This window comes from Cupressus sempervirens, chromosome 2 (assembly GCF_028749045.1).
Source record: "Cupressus sempervirens isolate cs-2001-9-10 chromosome 2, ASM2874904v1, whole genome shotgun sequence".
In the NCBI taxonomy this organism is placed as follows: domain Eukaryota; kingdom Viridiplantae; phylum Streptophyta; class Pinopsida; order Cupressales; family Cupressaceae; genus Cupressus; species Cupressus sempervirens.
Genome location: NC_143119.1, coordinates 353672894 through 353699972, shown reverse-complemented (window position 1 = coordinate 353699972; position 27079 = coordinate 353672894). Strand labels below are relative to the sequence as shown.

The 27079-nt window shown below is 35.4% G+C and overlaps 1 protein-coding gene across 3 annotated transcripts in view; it reads right to left on the bottom strand.

The window, feature by feature from the left end:
* LOC149572592 (uncharacterized) overlaps positions 1–27079 on the bottom strand; it is a 321499-nt gene that overhangs the window by 119792 nt on the left and 174628 nt on the right. For all 3 annotated transcript variants that reach the window (XM_089813697.1, XM_089813695.1, XM_089813696.1), the window contains exons 8-10: positions 19528–19710; positions 14717–14910; positions 14442–14508 (exon numbers count right to left, since the gene is read on the bottom strand). In XM_089813697.1, the coding sequence (XP_089669823.1) occupies positions 14442–14508; positions 14717–14910; positions 19528–19710 (444 nt within the window). The remainder of the gene's footprint in view (positions 1–14441; positions 14509–14716; positions 14911–19527; positions 19711–27079) is intronic.

The following is a 27079-nucleotide window of genomic DNA, read 5'->3' as shown; positions in this document are numbered from 1 at the left end:
TTGTTTGGAGTTTTGCGAGCATATCAATTCAAGTTTGGCATTTAGACAAAAAACATAATTTAGATCAACGATATATTCCTTGTGTGCAAAGTGTTTGACGAACTTCTCAGGTTAAGAAATCAGAATAACAAGGGATATTACATGCTGTTACAACAGCTATGATTGCAGCCCCTTCTTTTACTTCTAGTAGCTCCAAACACCACCTATGATAGTAGAACCAAGGTCTCCAATGATAGCCGCTCTTCCCAACGCCCATCAATTATTTATATCAAATTTCTTGTAGAGAAAACATCCAATCAGCTTATCAAATCTCAGATAATCTCTGAACAGTCATTGCATGATTCACCATTATCAAGAATGGCTCAAAGTGCAAGCAAAGACATGTCATCCAGCTATGGAATTTCTTCAAAACCCTCAAAGAACAACTTCTCCATAAAATGCAAACAAAAGACATCCAAGAATTGATTTCATTTGCAACAAACCATTGCTTTTATAATAGTATAACAAATCTTCCTTATCACTCCAATAGTTAGCTTCATGAGACCCTTTTCTTTATACCTACGCACATATTTCAATAATATACTTTATTAACTCCTTTTGGCTCCAAAAACGACATTTCCATCAATATCATGATATTCTGATACACAAGGTCATTGTTTCCTATGCCCAAGATTTAAAACTTTCAATCCGGTTCCAATGAGCTATGACACTAAGGTGACCAATATACAATAGCAGCAAAAATAGCACCCTTGGCATATTTAATTAAATAATAATCATAATTCACCTATCTTGCAAAAATGACTGAAGAAGCATCAAAATTGAAATTTGACAACACAGTGATATTGATAAAGAAAGATGTTGATGAACCTGACGGGGTGACTTACTAAAAATAGACACTCCCTCCAAGATTCTTGGAGCCCAAACCAAAAGCCAAAAATAAAAACTAAGAGCATCATTCAACTCCTCTAACTCATCTGAGCTCGTCAAAACCATCCATTGCCTTACTATAAATAGTAAGTCTCGCCAAACGAAGCCATAACCCTCAAAAGGGTCCTCTAATCACCAGTATTAGCCGACAAGGACCTAGTAATAGGCTGAATCCATCCACTGTCATGGTCATGCTAAAAAGGGATTATTATATTAAGCAATTACTTAAATAGCAATATCATTGAGAAATTGTCTTTATATTCATTATATTGTGGAGAATTTGGGAGTGTCTCATATTCAAAAAAGGGAACATTGCAAAATAATTTGGGGAGGTTAGTAACTTCCATTCATTAATTTATAGGAGTTTAAGAAAGATTTAAAAGAGGCCTGTAATAATTTGAAAGTCCATTTCTTCATTTTCAAAGAAAATTTAAAGAGGAAACTTAGATTTTTTTGTTCTCTTTTGATTTGTTACTTTTATATTTTCATTCTATTGCAATGTTTTCCTTGTTTCATTTTACATTGATGGAAAAAATAAGAAACTCTAGGCATCCAATAATCAAACCCTAGCTAATTTTCCGTAGCTGCAAACCCTAACTATTTTTAGTTTTTTCTTCATTTTATTTTTTGGATTCAATTAGAAAGTGTAAATGATGATCTTTTTCATTTATAATTTATTGCAGCTTGCCATTCAATTATAATTTGATCCAAAATTTCATGCATAACGTCTATAGGTTATTCATTCCTTTCCAATAACTTGTTCTACTTTTGTTATGGCTTCTTGGAGTCATTGTATTAAAGTAGGTTAGATTTATTGATGATTACAAATGTAGATAATTTTTAATTATTTTATCATCTCTAGAATAATGCTCTTATTAACTTCTAACTCTTTGCAGATTGCTGCCAGGCTAATGAGCCAATGATATTTCATAAGAAATGTAGATACTTCTGATATCAATAATACTTCAATTATTTCTTAATCTGAATCACAATAATTCTGAGTATAAGGAGAGATCGAACTCCAAATGACTTGCACTTACGTTTGTTGTACTTGTCTTTTATCAATCTCATTTGGATTATATATATATATATATATATATATATATATATAACTTTAAAAGACATGTCAATGGATAGGCATGTCTACATGTCCGTGGAGACATGTCTGTCCACCGAAATGTTCAATCCCAATGCACCGTTTCATGATCAGTGACTTACACAAGCTAATCAGTACTCATACAGATTGTTATGCATTGTTTCATGACGCAAATTAATATATGCACAGTTTCTCAACCAATTGGTATCAGTTGTATAACAAGTATAATCAGATATGAATCTGCTCTACGATTGCTGCAATATACACGTTATCGATGGCAGCGATTTGTGTCCAATATCGAGTAAATCAATACTCAGTTAGATAGCAAAGATCATGATACTCAACACTGATTAAATGCATATCGATAAATACAGATTTATGCTCGGAATAAATAACAGTAATGATAATCAAGTCGATTAGCATGAATGGTGAATTAAATTCTCATATGATCAATATAATTATTTATAGTTTAATATTTAATTATGTATATCAATATATTGGTATACATGCATGCAGATAATCATAGATCATTCTATTGATAATTATCATTCATGTTTATCTAATCAAAGCTGTCATTATTAACATTCCCTCTTAGCTAGGGAAGATAAACTCTATCCAAATATCTAACACAATAGATCTATTGATTGTGATAGAGAGATATCACCTTACTATGATATCAGGAGATATGGTATACACAAGAATATCAAGTTACATTATATTCTCCATAACTCAAAAATATCCATATTATGGTATGTGCACTGACGTCAAGTCTCATGATGCCTAGCATATGAATATTTGATCATGGCATAACCACGAATATATTAGCCACCATGACTATCTCTTAAAGATCATTAGGATTTACCAAATGATATCAAGTCTTACAATATCTACCATAGTGTCTAAGATATATCAATTATCATGACCTGTCCAACAGATATCAAGTCACATGATATCTAACATGATAGTGAAATAGATCATTATAAAATTGTCAACTTACAATGCCAATCAAATACAAGTGTTCATAATTGCAAAGTCTTCACCTTTGAATAATGTTGATAGGGACCTATAAAGTCATGGAGTCACACACATGACAACAAAGTTACAAAAGGGTACACATTAAACATCTTTAGATATTAGTACAAATAAAGAATAATTGAGACTCAATCTCAAATTTGACTTACATTTTCAACCAGACCCAATTTATCCAAGAGTGTTCAAAGTTTACCCTAGAGAGAGGTTTGGTGAGAATGTCTATTGTCTGATCACTCGTACTAATATACTTCAACTGAATTGTTCAAGAAAACAGATCGATTTGGTGGAGACTGAAATAACTTATATTGGAAGAAATACTGTACTGAATGGAATATTATTTAATTTCCTTTTTGAGAATTCTGATATGTTTGATTGACTTCCTTTTGCAGTTCGATTATGCCAATAACAATAACTATGAGATTTGATGGGAACAAATCTGATTCAAACTGTACTGAGAATATATTGCAGACCGAATTTGTTGAATTGAAGATTGTGATTCACATTGCCTTGGGATTGATGTTCTTCAGCAGTCTTTGAAAGCATATTAGTATATGAAGTAACATGCCCACGTAGGGGCATGACCCTATGGCTTATGCCAAGTAGGGTCATGACCCTATGTGGTCACATTTGATATCCAATTCAAAGTAATAAGATTATTAATGATGGTCGATACCTAATTGACATTCAATCCTTAATAAGGCCGATACTTATCATGTTTAAAATAATATATTTTGATATATGATATATGTATAAATATATATGTTGATGATATATGTATATGTTCATATTAAATCTGACTTTCATATATTAGATTTTCATCAACACATATATGTTAACATATAAGTTTAAACACCACCTTAAGTGTGATCTATAATAGTAACTATATCATGGTGTCCAACAAAATCCGGTCCAAAGAACCATGACAAGTTGGTTATCATGGTGTCTAGCAAAATCCAGCCCAAAGAGCCATGATAACACTTGCTCCTAGACATCTAGCACATTTAGATGCTACAAGTTAATGTAGAGTATCTAGGAGATAGGTCAAACTATTGATAAGGTCGTCACCTTACAATAGTGACCTCATACACATGAAAGATCGTCACTTTTATAACACACGAATGCAAAAAATTTCATCCTCAATTATTCATGAATATATTAAATTACAAATATATTTACAAACTTGTCATGCCAAGTTTACCTCTAAGGTACTCGATTTTCAACCTTGCAAGGAGTTTGGTGAAAATGTCAGCATTTTGCTCATCAGCGCTGATATAAATCAGTTTAATAACATTTCTATCAACCATATCTCTTATATAATGATATGGACTCACGATGTTCTTTTATCAATTATGAAAGACAGGATTAGCAGAAAGTTTGATGCAGCTTTGGTTATCACAATGAATCACTATGGAGCTTAGTTATTTTATGAATAGTCCAAATAGTAGCTTTCTCAACCATACTACTTTGCGAGCTGCCATGGAGGCTGATATATATTAAGCTTCAGTGGAACTCAAGACAACTATTGATTGTTTTCTACTGAACCAAGATATCATTGCTGATCCAAAACTAAAGAGACACCCTATGGTATTCTTGCAGTTTATGGAACAATCAGCCCAATCAGAATCAATATATCCTTCAAGTTTTATCTCAACATTTTTATACTTCAAACCAAGACCAATAGTACCACGTAGATATCTCAAGATATGTTTAGCAGCCATCAAATGGATCTTCTTCAATTCACACATGAAGTGGCTTATTACATTGGTGGCATAGAAGATATCAAGTCTAGTGTTCACCAGATACATAAGTGATTCAATGATCTGTTTGTAGAGAGTGGGATCAATAGATTCTGAATTCACTGCTTCTTCTTTTCACTTGTGTAAATTTGTTTCCATAAGAGTCACTAGGGGCTTGATGTCCATAATACCAAATCTAGTCAAGATGTCATGGATGTACTTCCCTTGATTTAGATAAATATGATCTTTCTTTTGACATACTTCTAGACCCCAAAAAAAAAAGTGTAATAGGCCTAGATCCTTCATTTCAAATTCAGCCACAAGATCTTGTTTGCATTTTTCAATTAAATGATCTTCCCCTGTTATTAATAAGTCATCAACATAGAGAACAAGAATTAACATGTCACCATTAGATATTTTGAAATATATGTTAAGATCAGCTTCATTTTTTGAATATCCTACTTTGGAGAGATAGCTATCTATCCTTTCATACCAAGCTCGTGGTGCTTGTTTAACGCCATAAAGAGATTTCTTTAGTTTACATACATACAGATTCTTATCTTTTATAGTGACCATTCATAAATGTGGTCTTGACATCTATTTGATGTATCTTCCATCCTTTGGAATCCTTTGGATGTTGCAATTGCAATAACTGTCCTTACTGAAGTGTATCGAACAATTGAAGCAAATGTTTCCTCATAATCAATACCTACTTTTTGAGAGAAACCTCATGCAACAAATCTTGCTTTATGTTTTTCAATACCCATCTGCGCATACTTGATTTTGAATAACCACTTTGATGTGACAACTGATTTATCTTTCGGCCTATGTGTAATAACCCCAACAGGTTATAACTCCTTCAAACACCAAAATTCTTTATACTTTAGTTGTTTGACATTTCGTCAAACGAACCACTGTAATAACCCTCCTCAAATCTGCCCTCAAAAATACTGATGAAAGCTCAAGGAATTTCATCAAACAATTCACATGCAAGGGACGTATGACTGATATAGTATTTCAGCTAGCTTCAAATGACTTTTTTTACAATTTGCATCAATGAGAATCTTGTGCTAGAAGACTACAATGGACTACACAATGACCTAACATGAGTGTGCTACTAATTTTGACAATATTCAGTGCATATATATGATCTAAGCATGAGAAATGAACACCTACAGCCAACTGGCATTTTTACAAACAGTTGGTATGCAAACTAACTAGCTGATAAATAATGAGATTGAATTGCTTAAATGACACCAGCAACTATTATCTTTTTGATTGCAATCAAATTTCTAATACAATGCTCATGAAATATGGCCAAGACTTTGGCATTTACATGGATTAACAAAATGACAATGCTGGTATAATGCACACTTACAGCTGAAACTTATAATACCCTAAAAAAAACAATACTAACAAGGGAACCTGGTTGTAGATGGCTGTAATAATTTTCCTTCAATGCTGCCCCTTCTGCTTTACTTTTTCGAACTGCTTTTTCGGCCTGCTTTTTCGGTTCCGCTTTTTCCGCTTGCTTTTTCGATTCCGCTTTTTCCACCTGCTTTTTCAGTTTCGCTTTTTCCGCTTGCTTTTTCGATTCTGCTTTTTTCGCTTGCTTTTTCGGTTCCACTTTTTTGGACTGCTTTTTCGTTTCTGCTTTTTCGGATTGCTACCCTGTTGAATCTCAAGACCATATCTTTCAATAGCGTCAAGATTTTCAGCTTGAAGGGATTTCGTCCTTCAAACTATTGAGACATAACCTCCAGAAAATTCTCCAATTTCTTTGATATTTCCAACCATACTAAAAAGAAGCTCTTCCCTTTCTTTTATAGTGTTCTCACAAGAGCTCAATCCTTCATTTTCTCAATGTGGGATAAAACATAACTCCCTTTATGTAACTTATGTCTCCAATGTGTTATAAAATAAAGGGGACTCTTTTAATTTAAATATTTTCCACAAACTATAGTCTATGCATTAATAAAGTTAAATATTTAAACTTAACTTTATAAAATAGCTTTATCAATGCATAACAAATCTTATCAATGATAAACAAGTCTTTTTGTCGATTTTAAACAATTACCATCGACATATTGCTGCCACTGGATGTCCGACCATATCCAAGATGACTTACTATAAATAGTAAGTATACCCAAAGTTGCGTCAAAATCCCTCAGAAAGACCTGCAACTGAAACTGTCTAGACCAAATGGCCTCTAAGTCCGTTTAATGTCCTGGTTAGCCTACGGGACCGTGGGGAAATAGGCTAACGACAACATCATGCTATGAATGCTAGAAAGGAGACATTACAGTCCGCCCTTCCCAAAATTGCTTGTCCCCAGGCAATGGTCGAACAACAACCCAATCAATCCACCTGGATCCCAAATGTAGTCATGAACTATACTGCTGTTAGTCAACATAGGCTCCTGCAACAACCTCTGAAAATTAACCAAGAGGAATCCATAATCAAATTGGCGAATACAACTCACCCAAACTCCAAAGTCAAGAACCCATGAGAAACAAGCTCTCAAAATATCAGAACCCAAGTAGAGTAGATAACCCAAACTGCCAACATAGTAAATACCATCAACATATCCCACTAGCCTATGTGGAATGTACAATACAATTTTGCAACAACAATGAATACTCCCGCATGAAACTGCACCAAATAAAGAGAATCCACACACTGCACACCTGTTGCAATTAACACAACTCTGCAGATCACCGGCCACTGTCTCATAACCATAACACCCATGCACTGCTGATGGTGTATAGTCATTACACGGTAGATAGCAAAAACGAGAGCCCAGACCAAACCTGTCTGCCATCAACTCCTCAACACATGGATCAAAAGCAACCGATGAACATATTCTACAGTATAATGCCGGTAAAAAGAACCAATCCCAGTCAAAGACTCATCCTGCAGACATGATACAACCAACTGTGACTGATCATCAGCTAAGTTAGAGGATGATATAGCCAAGAGTGCAGAATCAACAACAACATCACTAGTCTTTGTGCCCTCAAATTCAAACATACCACAATGCTCAGCTGCAGCGCCCAACTCAGCTGAACCTGCCTCCAGTGGAAACGGACCAAATATGCCATTACTAGTGTCATGGATAGATATATCCTCATCTCCACTGCCTCTATCAACCTCGACCATGGACATCCTCGGATCACCAGACACCGCGGTCAGTGACTGTACAGAATCTGGTAAAGACTGAAGTTGTTCCAACTCCATGGTCACCTCAACTAAATGAAACTGTGACTCCTCGAAAGCCAACTTTGTACTCTCAAGAAACTCAAAAGTCACCTCAAGCTGCTGAGTAAGCTTACTCACCTCATCTTCCTTGACCAATAATGCGTCATATGCTATACTGCCCCACTCCATAAGATAATCTCTATCGGCTACCAACTGCATATAATTCTGTCTCAGAATTCGGATAGCCTCCCATAAAGAGTGGATCTCTGTCAAGGAAAGATAACTGCCTCCCTGCTCATCACTAGCAGGAGAACCCCATCCATAAACTGCTAACAACTGACGAGCAGCATCGAAATGCTCGCAAGCGATAGAAATGTCTCGCTCGCAAACTCTCAGCTGACTAGACACATGATTGTGCTAACTGGTCAAACTCCTATACTCTACCCCTGGTACACTGTCCAAAGGAGTAACCTCAGAATGACTATCATCTGTAATACTGCCATCCAAATTTTGCAATCCAACTGCTGAACTTGTATCATCAAACAGAGTGACTGAGGCATCAACATAAACCTCTGTATCAAAGGAAACTGTTGAGGAGACTAAGTCCTCAAAACTGTCCACAACATCCCCCTGGGTGTCATCTGTAATAATTAGATCCTGGGACTCTTTTGTAAGCTTTATCATATCTGAGAGATCATCAACCCATTCCAACAAGAATGGTCAACTGGATACATGAACAATGCGCAACAAAAGTGTGTAAAAACTAATTCCAGCATCAAACAAGCTGCTGGCATGGATGAGAACTACACCTGGCAAGCTACTAATCAAGTACATGATGGTGCAACAGATACTACTACCAAAGAATGATAAATATCTTCGGTCAAAACGATCCCAAGTACTAATATAAGGATCCCAACATCTAATCCATGAACGGAAACCAATTGGCAATTCAAGTAAACTTCTCACCTGAGTAATGTGAACAATACCAACTGACTTCACGCACCTGTCTACAGTCTCTGAATCCGGAGTGTGAATGCTAGACGTACTCATATCATCATCAATATGTGACCCGACTGTAAAAGGAAACTGAGTCCCTGCTATATGCGCTAACTCTCGAACTGAACTCACCTCAAGACAACGCTCGGCCACATGTCTCTCAGAATCCTGGAGAGCCAACTTCATTGCCTCCATGCCTTCCTTGATCTGCTGTAAGTCGTCACAAGAAGAACTTGTTGTGACTCCTTTCTGTCTCTCCTGCAGTTGAATCATCCAAATGTGATTCTCAATCAATCCATGTATCCTATCATGATGAGATAAAGCCGTGACAATATTCTTGTCCCTTGGCTTTAGCTAGCGTGCCAAACCAAGTAAAGAGCTACTAGCCTCTATCTCATGTGAAGAAGCATCCAACTGTGCCTGATACTCACTTTCTGCAAAGTCCTGAATGCTCACTTTCTGATCAACTGTACTATCCTCAAACATGACAGTATCCTCAACTGCTGTAACTTCATCCAACCCAACTGTACTGGAATCACTATCTGTGTCAATCGCACAATCCGGTGTGCCTGTGATATCACCTTCTGGCTCAACCTGCACAACGTTTGTAACCCCTTCTACCTGTGAAGATGATGCAGATAAACCATTACCTGAAGATATGCTAATGTCTCCCTGTATCGAATCAGCATGTTTGTTAAACTCCTCATACAAGTTTCTGCCTATCATAGGGAAGGTACGATCCTTAGGCCTATCAAAACATTCAATTAGTCTCTCCTTAAACTCCACATATGAGGTAATGTGTGCATGACCCATAGTGACCATACCATGATGCCACCACTCGTGTGCTAACCCATCCAGGTGAATTGCTACATACTTAATAGCTTCTTCCTCAAGCATAGGGTTCATTTCAAAGTATGTGTCAAGCCTTTGAACCCAAGCTCTTGCTGTAGACTTCTCTGAGCCATCATAATATGGTAATTGAAGTTTCCCTACTTTTTTCTATAGCTCATAGCTCTGGTTCTTGTCATGTCCACGAGGCATATGCTTCATCCGCACATCTATATACTCCTTAAAGGTAATTGCAGCAGTAAAATCTGGACCTCCGGCTTCCCAATCTCTCCTCAGCTGGTCCTGTATATCAGTGATCTAGGGCTCTGGTACAGGCTGCTCTGGAGCTCTAGGAGGAAATGTTGGAACCATGGGCCTCGAACTCACTGTCCTAGTTTGCTGGGGTGCATGACCGAAATTGTTCTCAACTTGTTCGCCTCCATTATGTGCCCCATCCTGATTATTACCATTCTGATTATTTCCTCCAACCACATTAGCATTCAACCCCATTTGACAAGCCATCACCTGCATCATAAGCTCAAATCTCTGACTCTGTTACTGTGCTCTTTGCTCTGCTGATCGCTGTCCCTGTGCTAAGGTGTCTAATAATTGTAAGAATCTTTCCTTTCCCTGATTTGGACCGGCATTCATTTTGTCAAACATTTTTCTCTCTCTGGCTAATCCAAATTCCCTATAAGACCTCCACAAGATGGCAGGACTTATAGCTCTGATACCACTGTAATAACCCCAACAGGTTATAACTCCTTCAAACACCAAAATTCTTTATACTTTATTTGTTTGACATTTCGTCAAACACTTTGCAGGCAAGCTCTGATACCACTGTAATAACCCTCCTCAAATCTGCCCTCAAAAATGCTGATGAAAGCTCAAGGAATTTCATCAAACAATTCACATGCAAGGGACATATGACTGATATAGTATTTCAGCTAGCTTCAAATGACTTTTTTTACAATTTGCATCAATGAGAATCTTGTGCTAGAAGACTACAATGGACTACACAATGACCTAACATGAGTGTGCTACTAATTTTGACAATATTCAGTACATATATATGATCTAAGCATGAGAAATGAACACCTACAGCCAACTGGCATTTTTACAAATAGTTGGTATGCAAACTAACTAGCTGATAAATAATGAGATTGAATTGCTTAAATGACACCAGCAACTATTATCTTTTTGATTGCAATCAAATTTCTAATACAATGCTCATGAAATATGGCCAAGACTTTGGCATTTACATGGATTACCAAAATGACAATGCTGGTATAATGCACACTTACAGCTGAAACTTAAAATACCCTAAAAAAAACAATACTAACAAGGGAACCTGGTTGTAGATGGCTGTAATAATTTTCCTTCAATGCTGCCCCTTTTGCTTTACTTTTTCGAACTGCTTTTTCGGCCTGCTTTTTCGGTTCCGCTTTTTCCACTTGCTTTTTCGATTCCGCTTTTTCCGCCTGCTTTTTCAGTTCCGCTTTTTCCGCTTGCTTTTTCGATTCCGCTTTTTCCGCCTGCTTTTTCGGTTCCGCTTTTTCGAACTGCTTTTTCGTTTCTGCTTTTTTGGATTGCTACCTTGTTGAATCTCAAGACCATATCTTTCAATAGCGTCAAGATTTTCAGCTTGAAGGGATTTCGTCCTTCAAACTATTGAGACATAACCTCCAGAAAATTCTCCAATTTCTTTGATATTTCCAACCATACTAAAAAGAAGCTCTTCCCTTTCTTTTATAGTGTTCTCACAAGAGCTCAATCCTTCATTTTCTCAATGTGGGATAAAACATAACTCCCTTTATGTAACTTATGTCTCCAATGTGTTATAAAATAAAGGGGACTCTTTTAATTTAAATATTTCCTACAAACTATAGTCTATGCATTAATAAAGCTAAATATTTAAAATTAACTTTATAAAATAGCTTTATCAATGCATAACAAATCTTATCAATGATAAACAAGTCTTTTTGTCGATTTTAAACAATTACCATCGACATACTGCTGCCACTGGATGTCCGACCATATCCAAGATGACTTACTATAAATAGTAAGTATGCCCAAAGTTGCCTCAAAACCCCTCAGAAAGACCTGCAACTGAAACTGTCTAAACCAAATGGCCTCTAAGTCCGTTTAATGTCCTGGTTAGCCTACGGGACCGTGGGGAAATAGGCTAACGACAACATCATGCTATGAATGCTAGAAAGGGGACATTACACTATGTACAATATCCCAAACATCATTTTGTAATATGGATTGATATTCTTCGACCATTGCATCTTTCCATGCTTGACATGATAGAGCTTCTTCAACAGTTAATGCTTTGGATTTTGTAAGCTCAATTACTAGGGCAATGTACCATGATTTATTTATGGTTTCTTGCTCTCTTTGGAGATTTCATCCGGTTCAATATTATTCTCTTCAATTATTTTCCTTGCCCATAGTGGCCTTTTCTTGATGTTAGAGATGTCCCTATCTTTAGCGTTTGATAATAGTTCATTTTCTTCTGATATGTTCTCCGCCTGATTTTCAGCTTGTTGAGTTTCATCCAATTCTGTGAAGGGCTCATCTTTTGTACCTGTAAATAATTTGAAGGCAGTGTCTTCTTCAAATTTGACATCTCTACTGATTTCGACTGATCTTTGCCCAAGTATATAGACTCTATACACTTAAGTGTTTTCACTACATCCAACAAATATACCTTCCTTCCTGAATGGTGCTAACTTGGTTCTTTTTTCCTTAGGTATATGAATGTAAACGAGGCAACCAAATATTCTAAGTTGGCTTAGGTCAAGTTTAATTCCAGTGTACGACACCATCATACCATACGGCCTCCTAACACCTCCCATCGTGCACCTCTACCAAGACACTCTGTACAGCCAAGCATTTTTGTACAGCCATTTATCCTCTCACGACCATACGCACTTCGTACCTTCCCCTCCTGGCTTCTGTAAGGACCTCAAGCAACCCCTACCTTCTCTGTTGAACGTAACTAAGTACAGATCCGGATCCCTTCGTACCTTGGGAACATTACAGTGGTATCAGAGCAATTGCCTTCAGGTTGAGATCCCCTTTGGGTCGAGATCCCTTTCGGACTGAGATTGCCTTCGGTTCAAGATTGCCTCCAGACAGCAATTCCCTTTGGGGCAAGATTGCCTCTGAACAGAGATCCCCTTTGGGCCAAGATTGTCTTCAGGCTAAGATCGCCTTCAAGCCGAGTTTACCTACGGGACATTACAACCATGGGTTTACTGCAATAATTTATAAACTACATACATGAAATAATAATAAAGCTGAAAATGCCTACCAAATACAAAAGTAAAATGCATCTTTATTTGTCATGAAATTATTATAGAGAAGTAGACCAAAGATAGTCATTCAAGGATTCCAATTCATCCGACTATATCCTCCCCCTTCTTTGAAAATACATGACACATTGAAAGGACGTGATGGTAACCAAGATGAACACAACTGCCAACCAACAAAGACTTACAACTATAAGAGAGTGACAACAAACATTATACCAACAATTGATATATTGACGGGCAACAAGTTACATTATCAAACATAACAATAGGCATTGTACGCCTATCTACAAATGTACCTAGTAGGTGCACTACAAAAACAAGCAAAATATGATGGAGAATGAATATCAAAAAAATAGAAGGCATAGCAGTTAAAGAGAAATTCAAAACACCAAGGAAGTGGAGGAAGGACTCATACAAATTCATGCAAGAATTATGGAAAAAGAATTATAATGTGTATTGTGAAAAAATGGTAAAATTAAATGTATAGGAAAAATACTCTTATTAAATTTGAATAAAGACAAAACAAGACACAACTAGAAAAATGAACAGTTACTAGATGTGAAGAATGTCATAGAGGGAAATGGTAGCATGATGAACACATGTAAAAGGAAGAATGATATGGAACCAAATAAATAAGTGACCTAGATGCATGACAAGGATTAGACAGAAAAAAAGGAATGATGGAAGAAACAATACATAAATGACTCCACCACCAAGAGGTGTCTCAATGAAGGAAATAATTTGTTTCATATTACTGCTAGTAATTTACATATTTTGATTGAATTCATAAATTATCTACAAATGAATATGAGTGTTCAGTCATGGCCTCCATCAATAATAATAAATTTTCAATGGTGTGAGTAATTAATTATAATTCATTTTCAAAATTGATCATCTTTTGTTAAGAATGATCTGGGTGAAATTAAACGCAAATAAAAATTTGAAGAATGTTATTGCAATAAAAGGTCAAACTCCTGACAATATCCATAGACATCTTGTTCATATAGCATCATTTTATACATTTAATGCAATTAAATATCCCAAAACACAGTCGCCTCATAAAATCATTGATAGAATCCAATGTCTTGTGTATTCACAAAACGGTTATCTATGAATCAAAAGAAAATGATGTTTTGAGTGCTTAAGATTTTCAAGAACTAGAGAGATACCAAATTCTTTGATTCAACTTGATAACAATGTATGGCTATTGTATATTATAGAGAATTTACAATATGATATTATTAAGTTCAACTAAGTCCAAGATACTGACTAAAAATTGCACTGAACAAAACATTTAAAAAGATTTACCTTGCAATATGTGCTATAGAGGCTCTTCAAACGTCCAGAGAGTGTTACCTCCATTCCTGGAATGTACCTACAACAAAAGAACAGGCCAACAAACAATTTGAACTGTTTCCCCAACTCAATGTTTTCTTCCATAATTATGCACAGAAACAGAGAAAAGAAAATAGAGACTGCTGAAATCTATTTCTGTATATCCAGCTGAATATCTCTCATTTCAACTACAGACATAAGATCATAATTGTGCTCTAGAAAAAGTGAACTCCAGATTCTAAGCATACGATGTTGATAAAACCAGCTCTTTCTCAATTGCCTCCTCACAAGCAGTAAGGGAAGCAATGGCAATTTCAGCATCATGAACAATTTTAGGCTTCATGCTTTCAGCAGTAGTATTCTTTGCAAAGTTACTTAGGATGTGACTCCGTTTTCCTCTGTCAAGTAATAATTCAAAAGGCTGAACTCCTTGTATAAGTTCCTGCAGATCCCAAGCAAAAGAAAATTAAGCTTGTTAACTGAAAATCAAATTTGATTAAAACATGCATGATAAACCTGTGTTAGATTAATACTTTATGCTAGATCATCAGAGCATATGTGTTAACAGTTGCACACAGAAATCAATTCAAAGGAAGACTTGGGTACAAATTTACTATATGCCATTTCTCCTTTCCTAACTAGGCATAATTTTTCTCTAACAAAAGAAAGATTATGCTGTACATGACATAGTTGTCTGTGCCAAAAAAAACAATTATTAATTTAAAAGTATAGCAATGTAATCAGGCATCAGGTATTCTACTTCTGCATTTAAATTTATTTGAACCTATTGAAGATTCTATTTCCCTCTGAATATATCCTGTAAGGTATTTTTGTAGCACATGGTCAAGGATTATGAGAATTCAAGCTTAGTTCAAACTTCGTCCGCTATGCTTTTCAAATGAAACAATGTAGAAGCGGTTAGAGCCATTACTTTTGAATCTTGAGTACACAGCAATTCCTCAGTTTCATCATGTGTCTATTGAATCAGGATTTGAGAAACCTTAAAAGTTTGTATCTTCTTCAAGCACTAGATCATCATCAAAATGAACATGTTGAAGCAAAATGTCAACCTCAAGCAACTAACTTCGCAAATCCTCCTTAGATTACGATAGTGAACCTTAGGTAGAGTAGATTTCTTCAATCTCATCATAATAATATCGTTCAAAGAATCCACTAGAGGAATCAAACAGTTGATCGATGATCTTCTGTTATGCAATTTCTATCTTCTATTTGGTGTGATAACACGATCGTCTAATAGACTGCCTTATTTTTTCTTTAGTAACTCTTTTTCTTTTGTAGCAATTGTTATGCACCACAATTTGTACCCGATACTGAATAGAAAGAGTTCAGCAATTCTGGCATAACATGGGAATGACTTCAATGTGGGAATATAACTAAACTGAGACCTCGGGTTTCTAAGCCGGTTCCTATAAGATGCTTCACTTAAAACTTACAAATTTTTTGAGGGAAAGGGATAGAAAGAAACTTGATAAAACAACTATTGCTATGGGAGCTGATACACCAAAACTTAAGGTTGCAAAAATCAGTAATTACTTGGATAACCCTCACGTGTTTAGAAATGACACTAATTACAACTTCGTGTCTGTGCATAAATATTTCACAAAAAGGCTTGAGAATTCATTAAATAAGAGAGGAAGGAATCAACACTTCACTACAACAAATTAAAATGAATTCTTCTGAAACTATTTCTAACATGCAACAACACACTTAATAACCACAAAGAAGGTACTTCTTTGAGACAGAAATGAAAGGAAAAGTAATATTTCACTAACAACTTCTATCAATCATGTGCTAAACACACTATCCCTGCAATGTATGAGAAGGTCTAAATACAAAATAATGAATTCCAATAAGGTCTAAATACAAAATAATGAATTCCAATATATAAAACTGCATTTGCAACAAATGAGATACAATACTAAGAACAGTGAAGAACTAGGATTGAACAAAAATCACTGTCGTTTCTTTTTCAAAAGCATGAATTGATTACAAAGTGAGTGAAAAAATCACTAAATACAAATTTTCAACCAACTAGGGTCGAATGCAAGAAAATAGGCTTCTCCACTCACTAAAAATGAAGTCATATGCTTGAAAAAGTCTTTCCAAGTCATAAACCACCATATGACTCGCCAAAACTTCCCCTAATAATGCTCCAACTAATCACAAACGCCTTCCAAATCTTACAGGAAAGTCAAATTCGACCCTAAGTAATCTCCAACATCCCTATATGCTCTCCTCATGTCTGCAAACTAATTCAACATCTTGAGAAGAAGTCTTTGAACTCATAAAGTCACCCTCATCTACTTTGGAAAAACATTATTAATTGTTTCCTTTGAAAGGGTTTAAGAATTATTAATTGATTTATAAGATTTATCAATTAATAATCATTAAATTACAATGTTCTTTTTTCATTTTGTAGAACTGGTAACGTTAGAAATCATTTATTCAGCAATTCAAATATATGCTTCAACACCTATTTTAACAGTACAGTTTGCAAAAAATATTATGTGAGCCCTTAAACGTCCAAATAAGTTTTTCTTGAAAGAACAAAGTTTGTTCATAACATCAATATCTTACTCCTCACCAATTTATAGGATCATATGAGTCCATATGTGGCCGTACCAAAAATTTATTTTTCGCTACATGTTTTTGAAACAATTCTGGGCAAAGTGTTGTCGCTAAAATGGACATAACTTTTCAATTTCCTCATGAGAATGACTCAAACTAGATTTAAATGAAAGTGTACTCAGATATCTTTCATTTGAGTTTGATATTACACATTCATGTGTTCATACAGGTCTGTACCATGTGTACAAAGTGGCTATAACAGTCAAAAATCAGAAAAACTAGTAAAATTGTACATTTCCTGCAGCAATATATAACTTTGGATTTCTTGATGGCAATGGTCATTACATATACTTACATTCTTGAAGTTTCGTATTCCCTTAAACATGTATTTTCTCATGTTTCTCCATTGTTACTTCTTGCTGCTACACTCTACTTCCTGTTGCGACACTTTACTTTCTGCATTAGCTTGCATTATGCTTTCTCCTGCAGCATGTATTTCCAATCTTTTCATGATTTCCCACAGCAACATACTTAAATTTCCCATTGAATACAACTTCATGCTCCATAATTTGTCTCTTGTAGCATATCATTCTAATTGAGCCTGTAGGGTAAAACTTAGGTAAAAGGAACCTTTCTAATAGTCTTGACAAACATTTGATTTTCAACACTTGCCTTTCCATTAATATCCATGATAACTAATAAGAATATCAATAAGGATGAACATCAATAAGTCTACCTATCCTAAGATATACGTGAATACTGGGTCTGAAGCATGTGTAGAATAATCTTATTGGCCTATTTCATGTATGGTTCATCAATAAACATTTTAAACTGTATTGGCAGATTGAGAGTGAGGGCAAGATCTATACGCGTACTGCTCCATACAAGTGAGGTAATATAGTGGCTGTATGGGTGTGAAATGTAGTTGTATGGATATCTAAATCTAGGTAAGAGGAAGAAGAGTCATATGTGTACTAGTTGTGCAAGAGTCAAAGGGGTCGTATTGAAGGGAAGATGTTGTACATGGGCATAACACAAAGCATTGTCCAAGTGTGGAGTTTAAGCAATGTGTGGGTTAGAGAGAGAGAGGCCAGTACAAAAGTGTCATATTTGTGCTCAGGACATGACAGTCCCCTTCTTTTCTATTCTCTTCTCCTTGTGCAAGGCAAGGAAAATATTTGCTCTCATAGAATTTCTCTTCCATAAGCTTACACATGTACACATCTAACCTCAGAATTCGTGCAAGGTGATATTGGAAGCACATGACACCTTCTCTCATTCTCAACCCACTATAATTGCAAACAACCATTCTTTTCTTAAAACACCATGTGTGATTCTTCATAGTGAGGTACCTAGCTGTACCACCACTATCCTAATCTACAAATGCCATCTCTATCTACAAAATTTGGAACCCGAGAAAAAATGCAATCAAGCTTTAAATTTAAAAATTTAAACCTTATCTCTGAAATTAAAAGGAGAATAAACAAACAGTAAAAGATTGAAACCCTAGAAGTTGTCATATATGTAAAAGAGAGAAAAACCGAAGAGCCAAGAAAACTAAATCAACAAAACAGAAAAAACTAAAAGCCAAGAAAACTAAGTCAACAAAAGAGAAAAAACTAAAAAGAATTGCACACCTATATAATCCAATCAATAAATTTAACAAACTGGTTGAGGATCATTCCAATATGGTCAAATCAATTGAAAATTAGTGCAATGAAGTCAAAGAGACCATAAGTGTCATAAAGGCAAGAAAAATATTGTTTCAGCAGTCTTGACCTGTATGCCTGTCTTACATTAAAGTTGGCAACTTGTTCAGGACTCACCAATAACTGAAAGTGAATTTGTCAGTTTTCCCAAGCCACCAGTTAGATTTCAGGAAAATAGAAAAATATCTGCAACCAGAGTTTTTCAACCATGCTAGGGGCAGTAAGTCTAGTTATTGTCCTTGCAGGTAGCTGGGTACTTATGGCATTTTATTGAGATGAGCAAATTTCATGTAACGCTTTTCAAAAGTAAAGAAACATAAATATCCCTTTAACTGATAGTACAAGAGTCACTTATTTATTGATGTATCCTACCAAAGAAAAAATATTCCAAAATTCCAAATACTTGAAGTTTGTCTGAAATAATGACCCACCTAATGTAATTCCTATATAAATAAAGCATGTAAATATCATTTTATATGAACGAGACTCCTTTTCTTTTACTTCATTTCATCGATTGAATAGTCTATAGTATATGCATTATTACATCCAATAAAAGAAACTATAGCATGTGTTATCACATCCCATTGTAAATTCGTAAGCTTCACAAACTATATGGTATTATAAAGGAAGTGATTTTCATTTCATTTATTTATTCAGTTTCCGGTATGCACATAATGATGATCCGATTTAAAGAAAATGAAACTGCAAATGCAAATGTGTCAACTTTCCCACCAAATGCAAACTTCTCAGTAAGGATGTACCTTAATTCTTTCTCCATCATCAGTATGGAAGTCATCTTTCTTTACCATTTTGAAATCATCTTTACTGTCATGCAAAGATCTCCTATGCCTGGCACTTTCCATGATCCTCCTAAGATATCTCTGTTCTCTACTAGGGGTCCACATCGCTGCCAGTTCAGCACGTAAATTACGAAATACCTGAGGCTGCAATAATCATTTATGTTGGTAACTTAGCAAGACATGTTAGGTTCGTTTATAGAGTTGAGGAGAGAAATCCCCATATATGGGATACAAGCAAGGAAAATAAAAAAAACAATAATTGGTATAGCATTTCATGTTCTATTATAGATATCTATGTAGACTAACTAGTTCAGATTTAACAAAATACGGTATAAACAATAAATAAAATTCAATTTGATGTAATCAGCTGTTGAAAATGTATTGGTAAATTGCTCTAATTGATTAATTTCACTTCTTTTCATTAACAAAAAACTGCATTGATACCTATAAGACCCCTAGAAAATGATTATTTCTCAGTGCACACAAAATTTCTACTTGATCCAAGATAAGCATTTTAAATTAGCATTGAGATTGATTACTTATTACCCTATTTCTTGTTCTACACCATGTTGTACATAAAATATATCCTCCTCTTCGACACTGAACTTCAAGTAGTGGCCGTAACAAATAAGAATTTGAATTTACCTACCTTGGTTGGTAAGCACTTTTCATCATGTCTGTCACATATGGAACATGATGCAAGTCGTCTGAATCATAAATATATCACAGGAGTCATGGCAAAGATTTATTATAAAAAGAAATTATTTCGACATCACGTAAGAAATAAAGATCAGACACTTTTTCTGTGACTATAACATCCTACTTTCTTGATCCTTTCTCCCTAGCCTGACTTTGTTCTAGGAATAAGGTATCTCGATTAAACCAAGAGCAAAAAAATCATGAGATAGGAAATAATTGCAAAGCTTGGAGAAGATTATCTGATTGAGAAGGAAAGAATGATGTCCAGTAGTGTTCTGCCAAGATGTGTCTTGATATTTGCAAAATCAATATTGTGAGGACAGCAGCAATTGTGAAATTTTATATTTCTTTGAATACCTTTAAAAGATCATCAAAATGGGACATAAAAATTGATAACAGGGAAGGTATGGAGGACTGGAATTGTGTTATTTTTAGTGGGAAGATGGGAGTGGAAATCAATGTAAAATCCTCTGGATTTTCCAGATGTGATAAATATACTGCTGAGAAAAATACAAATCATCATATAATTGATTTTTTACTAAGAAACTGTTTCTTGGAGCTCATCGGAAAAGTTGCAAGGAAAGGTTAAAAATTGAAAGCAATAGATAGATGAAATAAGAAAAGAAAAAGTCAGCAGTAAAACCTCAAATAAAGATGGGTTTCTCTCCTGTTTCAATTTCTGTGTCTCCTAATGGAGCGAAGAATTATTTTCAGTATTGAATTTTGTTTTTAAGAATTTAAGCTTATTATTTGTCTGTTATGAGCTTTTCCCTCTAGGAATTTTTAAGACCGGTGGTGAGAGAAAATAATGGTCGAATTCTAAAATCACATCAACCTTTCAAGAGTGATTAAGCACAGGGTTTCTTCATGGAAAACAAACCAAACATAGCCGTTGGGGGTGAATTGCACGGCATGTTCAAAAGTTACATAATTGTTGTCAGTGTTATATGCATCATTTTGACAACATCTTGCAATTGACATCCTATCAAACTAATAACATCACAAAATGATCTTTCTTGATCAGAAACATTATTAAAGACCTATTCTACCTTCTCCTAGACTCCTACTGACCCTTTGATCAGATTTGACCAAGTAAGCTTATATGTGTCTAACAAGGTAATGGCCTTAAAGTTTGGTCCAAAGCATCACAAAATGACTTTATTTGATCCTTACGATCTTATTACATCAAATCAATTCATGACACACCATGAGCCTTGAAGCTCCATTAATTTGTCTATGAGGTGCCCCTGCACCAGAAACTGAGCCAATGGAATAAAAGAATTTTGAATGAGAAATTGATTTTTGAAGGTATCAAGAGAGCTATCTGAAAGAAAAAAGGATTGTTAAAACAACTACGAGCACATTTTGGTGTAAAAAATCTAGACAAACATGGCTAGCTAAAGTGACAAGAAGTCAAAGTTTTTCAACAACAGCATCAAAACAAAGAGGAATTTGAATAGAACAATAAAAATCACAAAATAAAATGGGGAAATAATAGAGGATCGGGAGGATGCCAAGAGAAATCGTAGCATATTTTAAGGACATTCTTAATAATAAAAAAAAGGATTCTGGCTAAGTTGCCAATTCGGGTTCGGGAACGGATTCAAGTTCGGGAATGGATTCGGGTTCGAGGTGCGAGTTCGTGGGTTCGGGCAAATATTTTTTTCCCCATTTGGGTTCGTGGTGGGTTCGTGAGTATATATATATATATATATATATATATATATATATATATATATATGCAAAAAATAATAAAAACTCACATAGTTGTAAAAGTAAAACTAAGTCATTCCATAGTATAAATATATCAATGTTACTTGATTATTGATCAATGCCAAATGTCAAAGATAAACATTAAATACTCACTCATTAATCTATGCTAATGTTGTAAATAAAATCATACATTGAATTACTAAAATGCAAAATGGAATTTCAAAACATAAACTACTTCATCAGATTGATAGATAATAAATTATGACTTAATAAAGTTTGAAACTATGAAACATGGTGATAAATCATAAATGACTCAATGAGTCAATGACAAATGTTTAAACATAATTTATCAAAGATGCAAATGCCCTTCAAGGGTCAAATGGATCATCAAAATATGAGGGATCAATGGCTTCATCCTCATCTATATCATTGACATTTTCCTCATCATTGGAATCCAAATTGGTTCCACTAGCCCCAGATGCAACCACATCCTCCTCGTCCTCCTTAGCATCTAGCAAGGCAATTCTAGATATATCTTGGACAGTCATATCCAAGTCAGAAGTCTCAGGTAGTACATCCCACAACTTCTCTGGTCCCTTCTTATATCCTGGATCCTTGCGTGATAAGAGGCGCCAGTTGTTGTGAATAAATACCAAGTCCTCTGCTTTCTTCGAACCCAACCGGTTACGCTTCACTAAGTGGATAAAGGAGTATGTACTCCAATTTCGCTCAGCAGCAGAAGAACTCGCAACCTAGAGAGACAACCAACAAATTTTTAAAAATTAGCTAAGTAATTTTACAATACAATAGGAATTTAAGAGTGCTAATTCGACAAGCTAAGTGGCCATAAGAAAAGGAAAAAAACTTAAATACATACTCGTGACAAGATCTTAATGGCAAGAGATTGGAGGTACATATAACTTTCCCCATGCAAGTACCACCATCCAATGGCATCCAATCTACTTTGGTCATTGATTGCATCAGGTTCTGCAATTTTGCCTAAGACAAAATCAACAAACTCTCTCCTAACATTTGATGCCACATCAAGATCACTAAAGAGCCTGTTAAGTGCCCTCTAATACCCAGCAACAACTTCAGGATCTCTATATGGTGCCACTCTACCAGGAATAGCAAGTATCTCACTGTTATAATATCTAGGAAAAAGTGCATATGCCAAGAGGTGTAAAGGTGTAGTCATCTTGTTCCAACGATGTAGAACAATTTTCTCCACCTTAGTGTACAAGATATCAGGATCCTGCTCTCCTCTGAATGACCTGGGATGTCAAATGATGTACATGTAAGTTATCTTGATGTAGTGTTAATAACTTAATTAAAATAAAAAATCAAAATCTCTCAATAAACAAGGATAAAGTATTGCATAAAAATTTAAACTTACTGATTTCATTCTTTCTAGCATGGAGTCCATGGCATCATATATGTTCCCCAAACAAGGCTAATCCGTGTCCGCATACCGAAGCATAGACATGATGGGCTCAGTGAGTTCTAATGCATATTCCACCCTGTTCCAAAAATCATCACTCATGATCAAATCCTTTACAGTTTTGGCCTTTTCTATATCAGCTTGCTTCCATCCACCCCATTTGTTGCTTATAACCATTTGACCCAATGCCTCTTTCACCCTCACAAGTCGTCTAAGGACGATTGTGTGTGAAGCAAACCTTGTTTCAGCAACCTATTACCATGTTAATTCAAATTGTAAGTTAATAAGATAAGTTGATAACACAAAAATTTAAGAATATGTATTGAATTTTGTAAAGTATGACACAAAAATTAAAATGATAAATGAAGCTAAATAAAGTTTAAAATTTACCTTCAATAATTCCACACGGGAGAAAGTTCTGAAAATTGCTTGTGACATATGGTGGTTTGTCACAAACATTTGGATTTGCTCACCCTCCTCATACACATTTTTCATCCATTCAATTTGGCTGCCCATTGTTTTCATCACCAAGTTCAAGGTGTGGACAGTGCATGGTGTCCAAAAGATATGCTCATATCATGCTTCTACCAAAGCACCTGCAGCCTTACAAACTTTAGCATTGTCTGTTATTACTTGGACAACATTGTCAGCTCACGCGGACTCTATGGATTCAATGAGAAGTTGGGCAATAAAATTTGCATCTTTTACTTGCCCTTCACAATCAACCGCCTTCAAAAACATTGCCCCCTTGGGGCAAACAGCAATCACATTTATTAATGGACGGTTTTTGCAATCTTTCCATCCATCAGAGACAATGCTCACCCCCGTTTGGATCCAAGAATCTCTTATTGATTTGAGGAGGTTTTCTACATTCTTTCTCTCCTTATGCAATATGGTGGTTCTCAACTTTTCATATGCAGGGGATCGGTAACCATGAGGTGCATCATTTATTGCTTTCACCATCTCTCTCCAATAAGGGGATCTCACTAGATTGAATGAAACACCACTTGTAATGAGGCAATGCCCAATCTTTATGTCAACAATTTCTCTCTTGTCATTTTCAAATGCCGTATCTAATGGGCCTCTCTTGCGGGATGCGGGTGTTTCTATTTCATCTTCATCCACAGATGGGGTAGGTAGGAAGGGATGTGGTCTATTGATTTTTGTGAGGGTGTTGTTGGTGGTTTTTGTTTTGACTTATCTTTTTTTGCCTTTGACACTAACCTATCAGCCTCTTGTTGTTCTTTTAACATGCCTACTATTTGAGGAGCCAGTAACCCTTTTTTACCTCCCTCTGGGGGCCCCTCACACATGGAAATCCCTTGACCTGGTGGACCTATCCAATGATGTTTAACCCAGTAATAGCAGCTTCTATATTGGTTTTGGCAAAAATTGCATTTCCATAAATACCCTCTCCCACCAGCACATTGCTCAATTCTTGTTGTATGCTTTCACAAAGAAGAGCCTTTATCAATTTTAAATCTTTGGGATCCCACCACACCCACTGAACCTGACTACTCATTCTTGGATTCTTGCAATCTATAAAACCAAATTTAAAAAAATATTTCAAAACTTATACAAAACTTGATAAAAATTTAGAACAATAAATATAAAAAAAAAAAAAACAAACTATGAAAGAAGCAAAAGGAAGGATCAAATGCATATCTGGAACACTCAGCACTGATTATTTGAAGGATTTGAGACTCCACAAACAATCTCTTCAAACTTGCAAAATGGCCACACCAAAATGAGAGAGCAAAATGACAAAGCAAATGAGAGATTAGATGAATGAAATGCATCTAATAGGCCTTACTTTAGGGTTTGGCAAAAAAATAAAATTAAAAAAACAAATTTTTAATGCTTTTTTGGGCCACTTTTTGGCCCCACCTGCCACGGGTCCACTCGGACCCGTCGTGGACCCGGGCTCGAATCCGGACCCGAACTCGAGCTCCAGGGTACGAATCCAGCAACTTAGCTCAAAATGGAAACCTCCAAAGACTATTCTAGAAAATATTCGCAGCATCATTACAACCATTCAAAATAAGATGTTGAATGCAAAATTCACAAAAACAAAAATTGAAACCTCGATTAAAAAAATGCAGCCAAATAATGCTCCTACGCTTGATGGGTTTCTATCTCTCTTACTAGAAATGTTGGTCCTCCCAAGGAGATGATGTTATGGAAGTTCTCAGAAACATTAGAAACTTGGGTAAGCTACTGAAGGAGACGAATCGCACCTTTATAACCTTGATTAGAAAGAAAATAAATGGATGCCTTTAGACCTATTTCTTTATGAAATATCATTTTAAAAATCTTAAATAAGACATTAGCAAATCGAATCAAGAAATTGCTACTGAAACTAACTACTAGTGAACAAACGGGCTTTGTTCCTAGGATATCAATATTGGATGGAGTGATTATAGCCCAAGAGGCCATCCACTCAGTCCAACAAAGCACTGAGCCAAGTATGCCTGTAAAATTGGATATTAAGAAAACTTATGACAAATTAGATTGGTTATTCTTGTGCGAGTGTATGGAAGCTTTTGGTGTCATGAAACAATGTATTAATTTGATGTTCAACTCATCGTTAAAATAATCGGTTTCGGCAATATCTCGACCGCCCAATTTTTTTGAAAATCTCAAAATCGGCAAAGACTCGCCAAAAAATTGGGCAATAAATCGGCACTTTTATTGAACATTTGAAAATATATATTTTCTTACAATATTCTTTAAAATGCACACATACACACCAAATTTGTAGAACATATAATGATTTGAGATATCCACCATATATTAACCAAAGTTTTGAGTTCAATAGTAATTCACAACATCTAAAACTTAGTAAGTTAACATAATGATAGAATCATTTACCAAAAAACAAGTAAAACATTTGAGCATAAATAGGTTCAATACATACAGAAGTGAAACTCCATGAAACTACAACTTTTGAATACATATTAAGTTCAAGTTTCAATATCAATTAAAACTAGAAGTAGATTCATAAATTACGTCTACGAGTTAAGCTCAAAAGAGATCAATGTTGTTGGGTGGGTGGTGTTGAAGTAGTTGTTTGAACATCCTCAACAGGTGCCTCAGGTTCAACAGAAGCCTCTGATAAACAACCAAGCTCATGTACCTCCTCATGTGCTACCACTTCCACATCCAAGTCATCTAGCTCCTTCTCAAACTTAGCTAGCTCCAATTAGTAAATAAAAATCACTAGCACATGCATTTGCATTCTCACCATCAAGAGGAGCAATCCAACTTGCTGAATATGGATCAATATCATCCAAGTCAAATGCTTTGTATGAAGCTTGCCCTTCCACCTTTTCATGCAAGCGAAGGATGTACCTCACATAAACCAAGTCATTCAAGCACTTCTATGTCAAGCTATTGCGCTTCGTTTTGTGTATGCTATCAACGAACTCCAATTTCTCTCACAACCAGAAGCATTACAAGGCTGCAATAAAATTCAAATGAGAAGCTTTTGAGGATTAGGTGTCGTGGCACCATAATCTTCCCACCATAGATCTGCAAGCATTCAAAAAAACATTTATAATGTGGTAAAGCTTACAATAAACTCCATCAATGAAATAAATGGAATGATAAAACTAAACACGTGTTCTTTTTTACCTAGTTGCAAGGTGTATCTTCTATGTT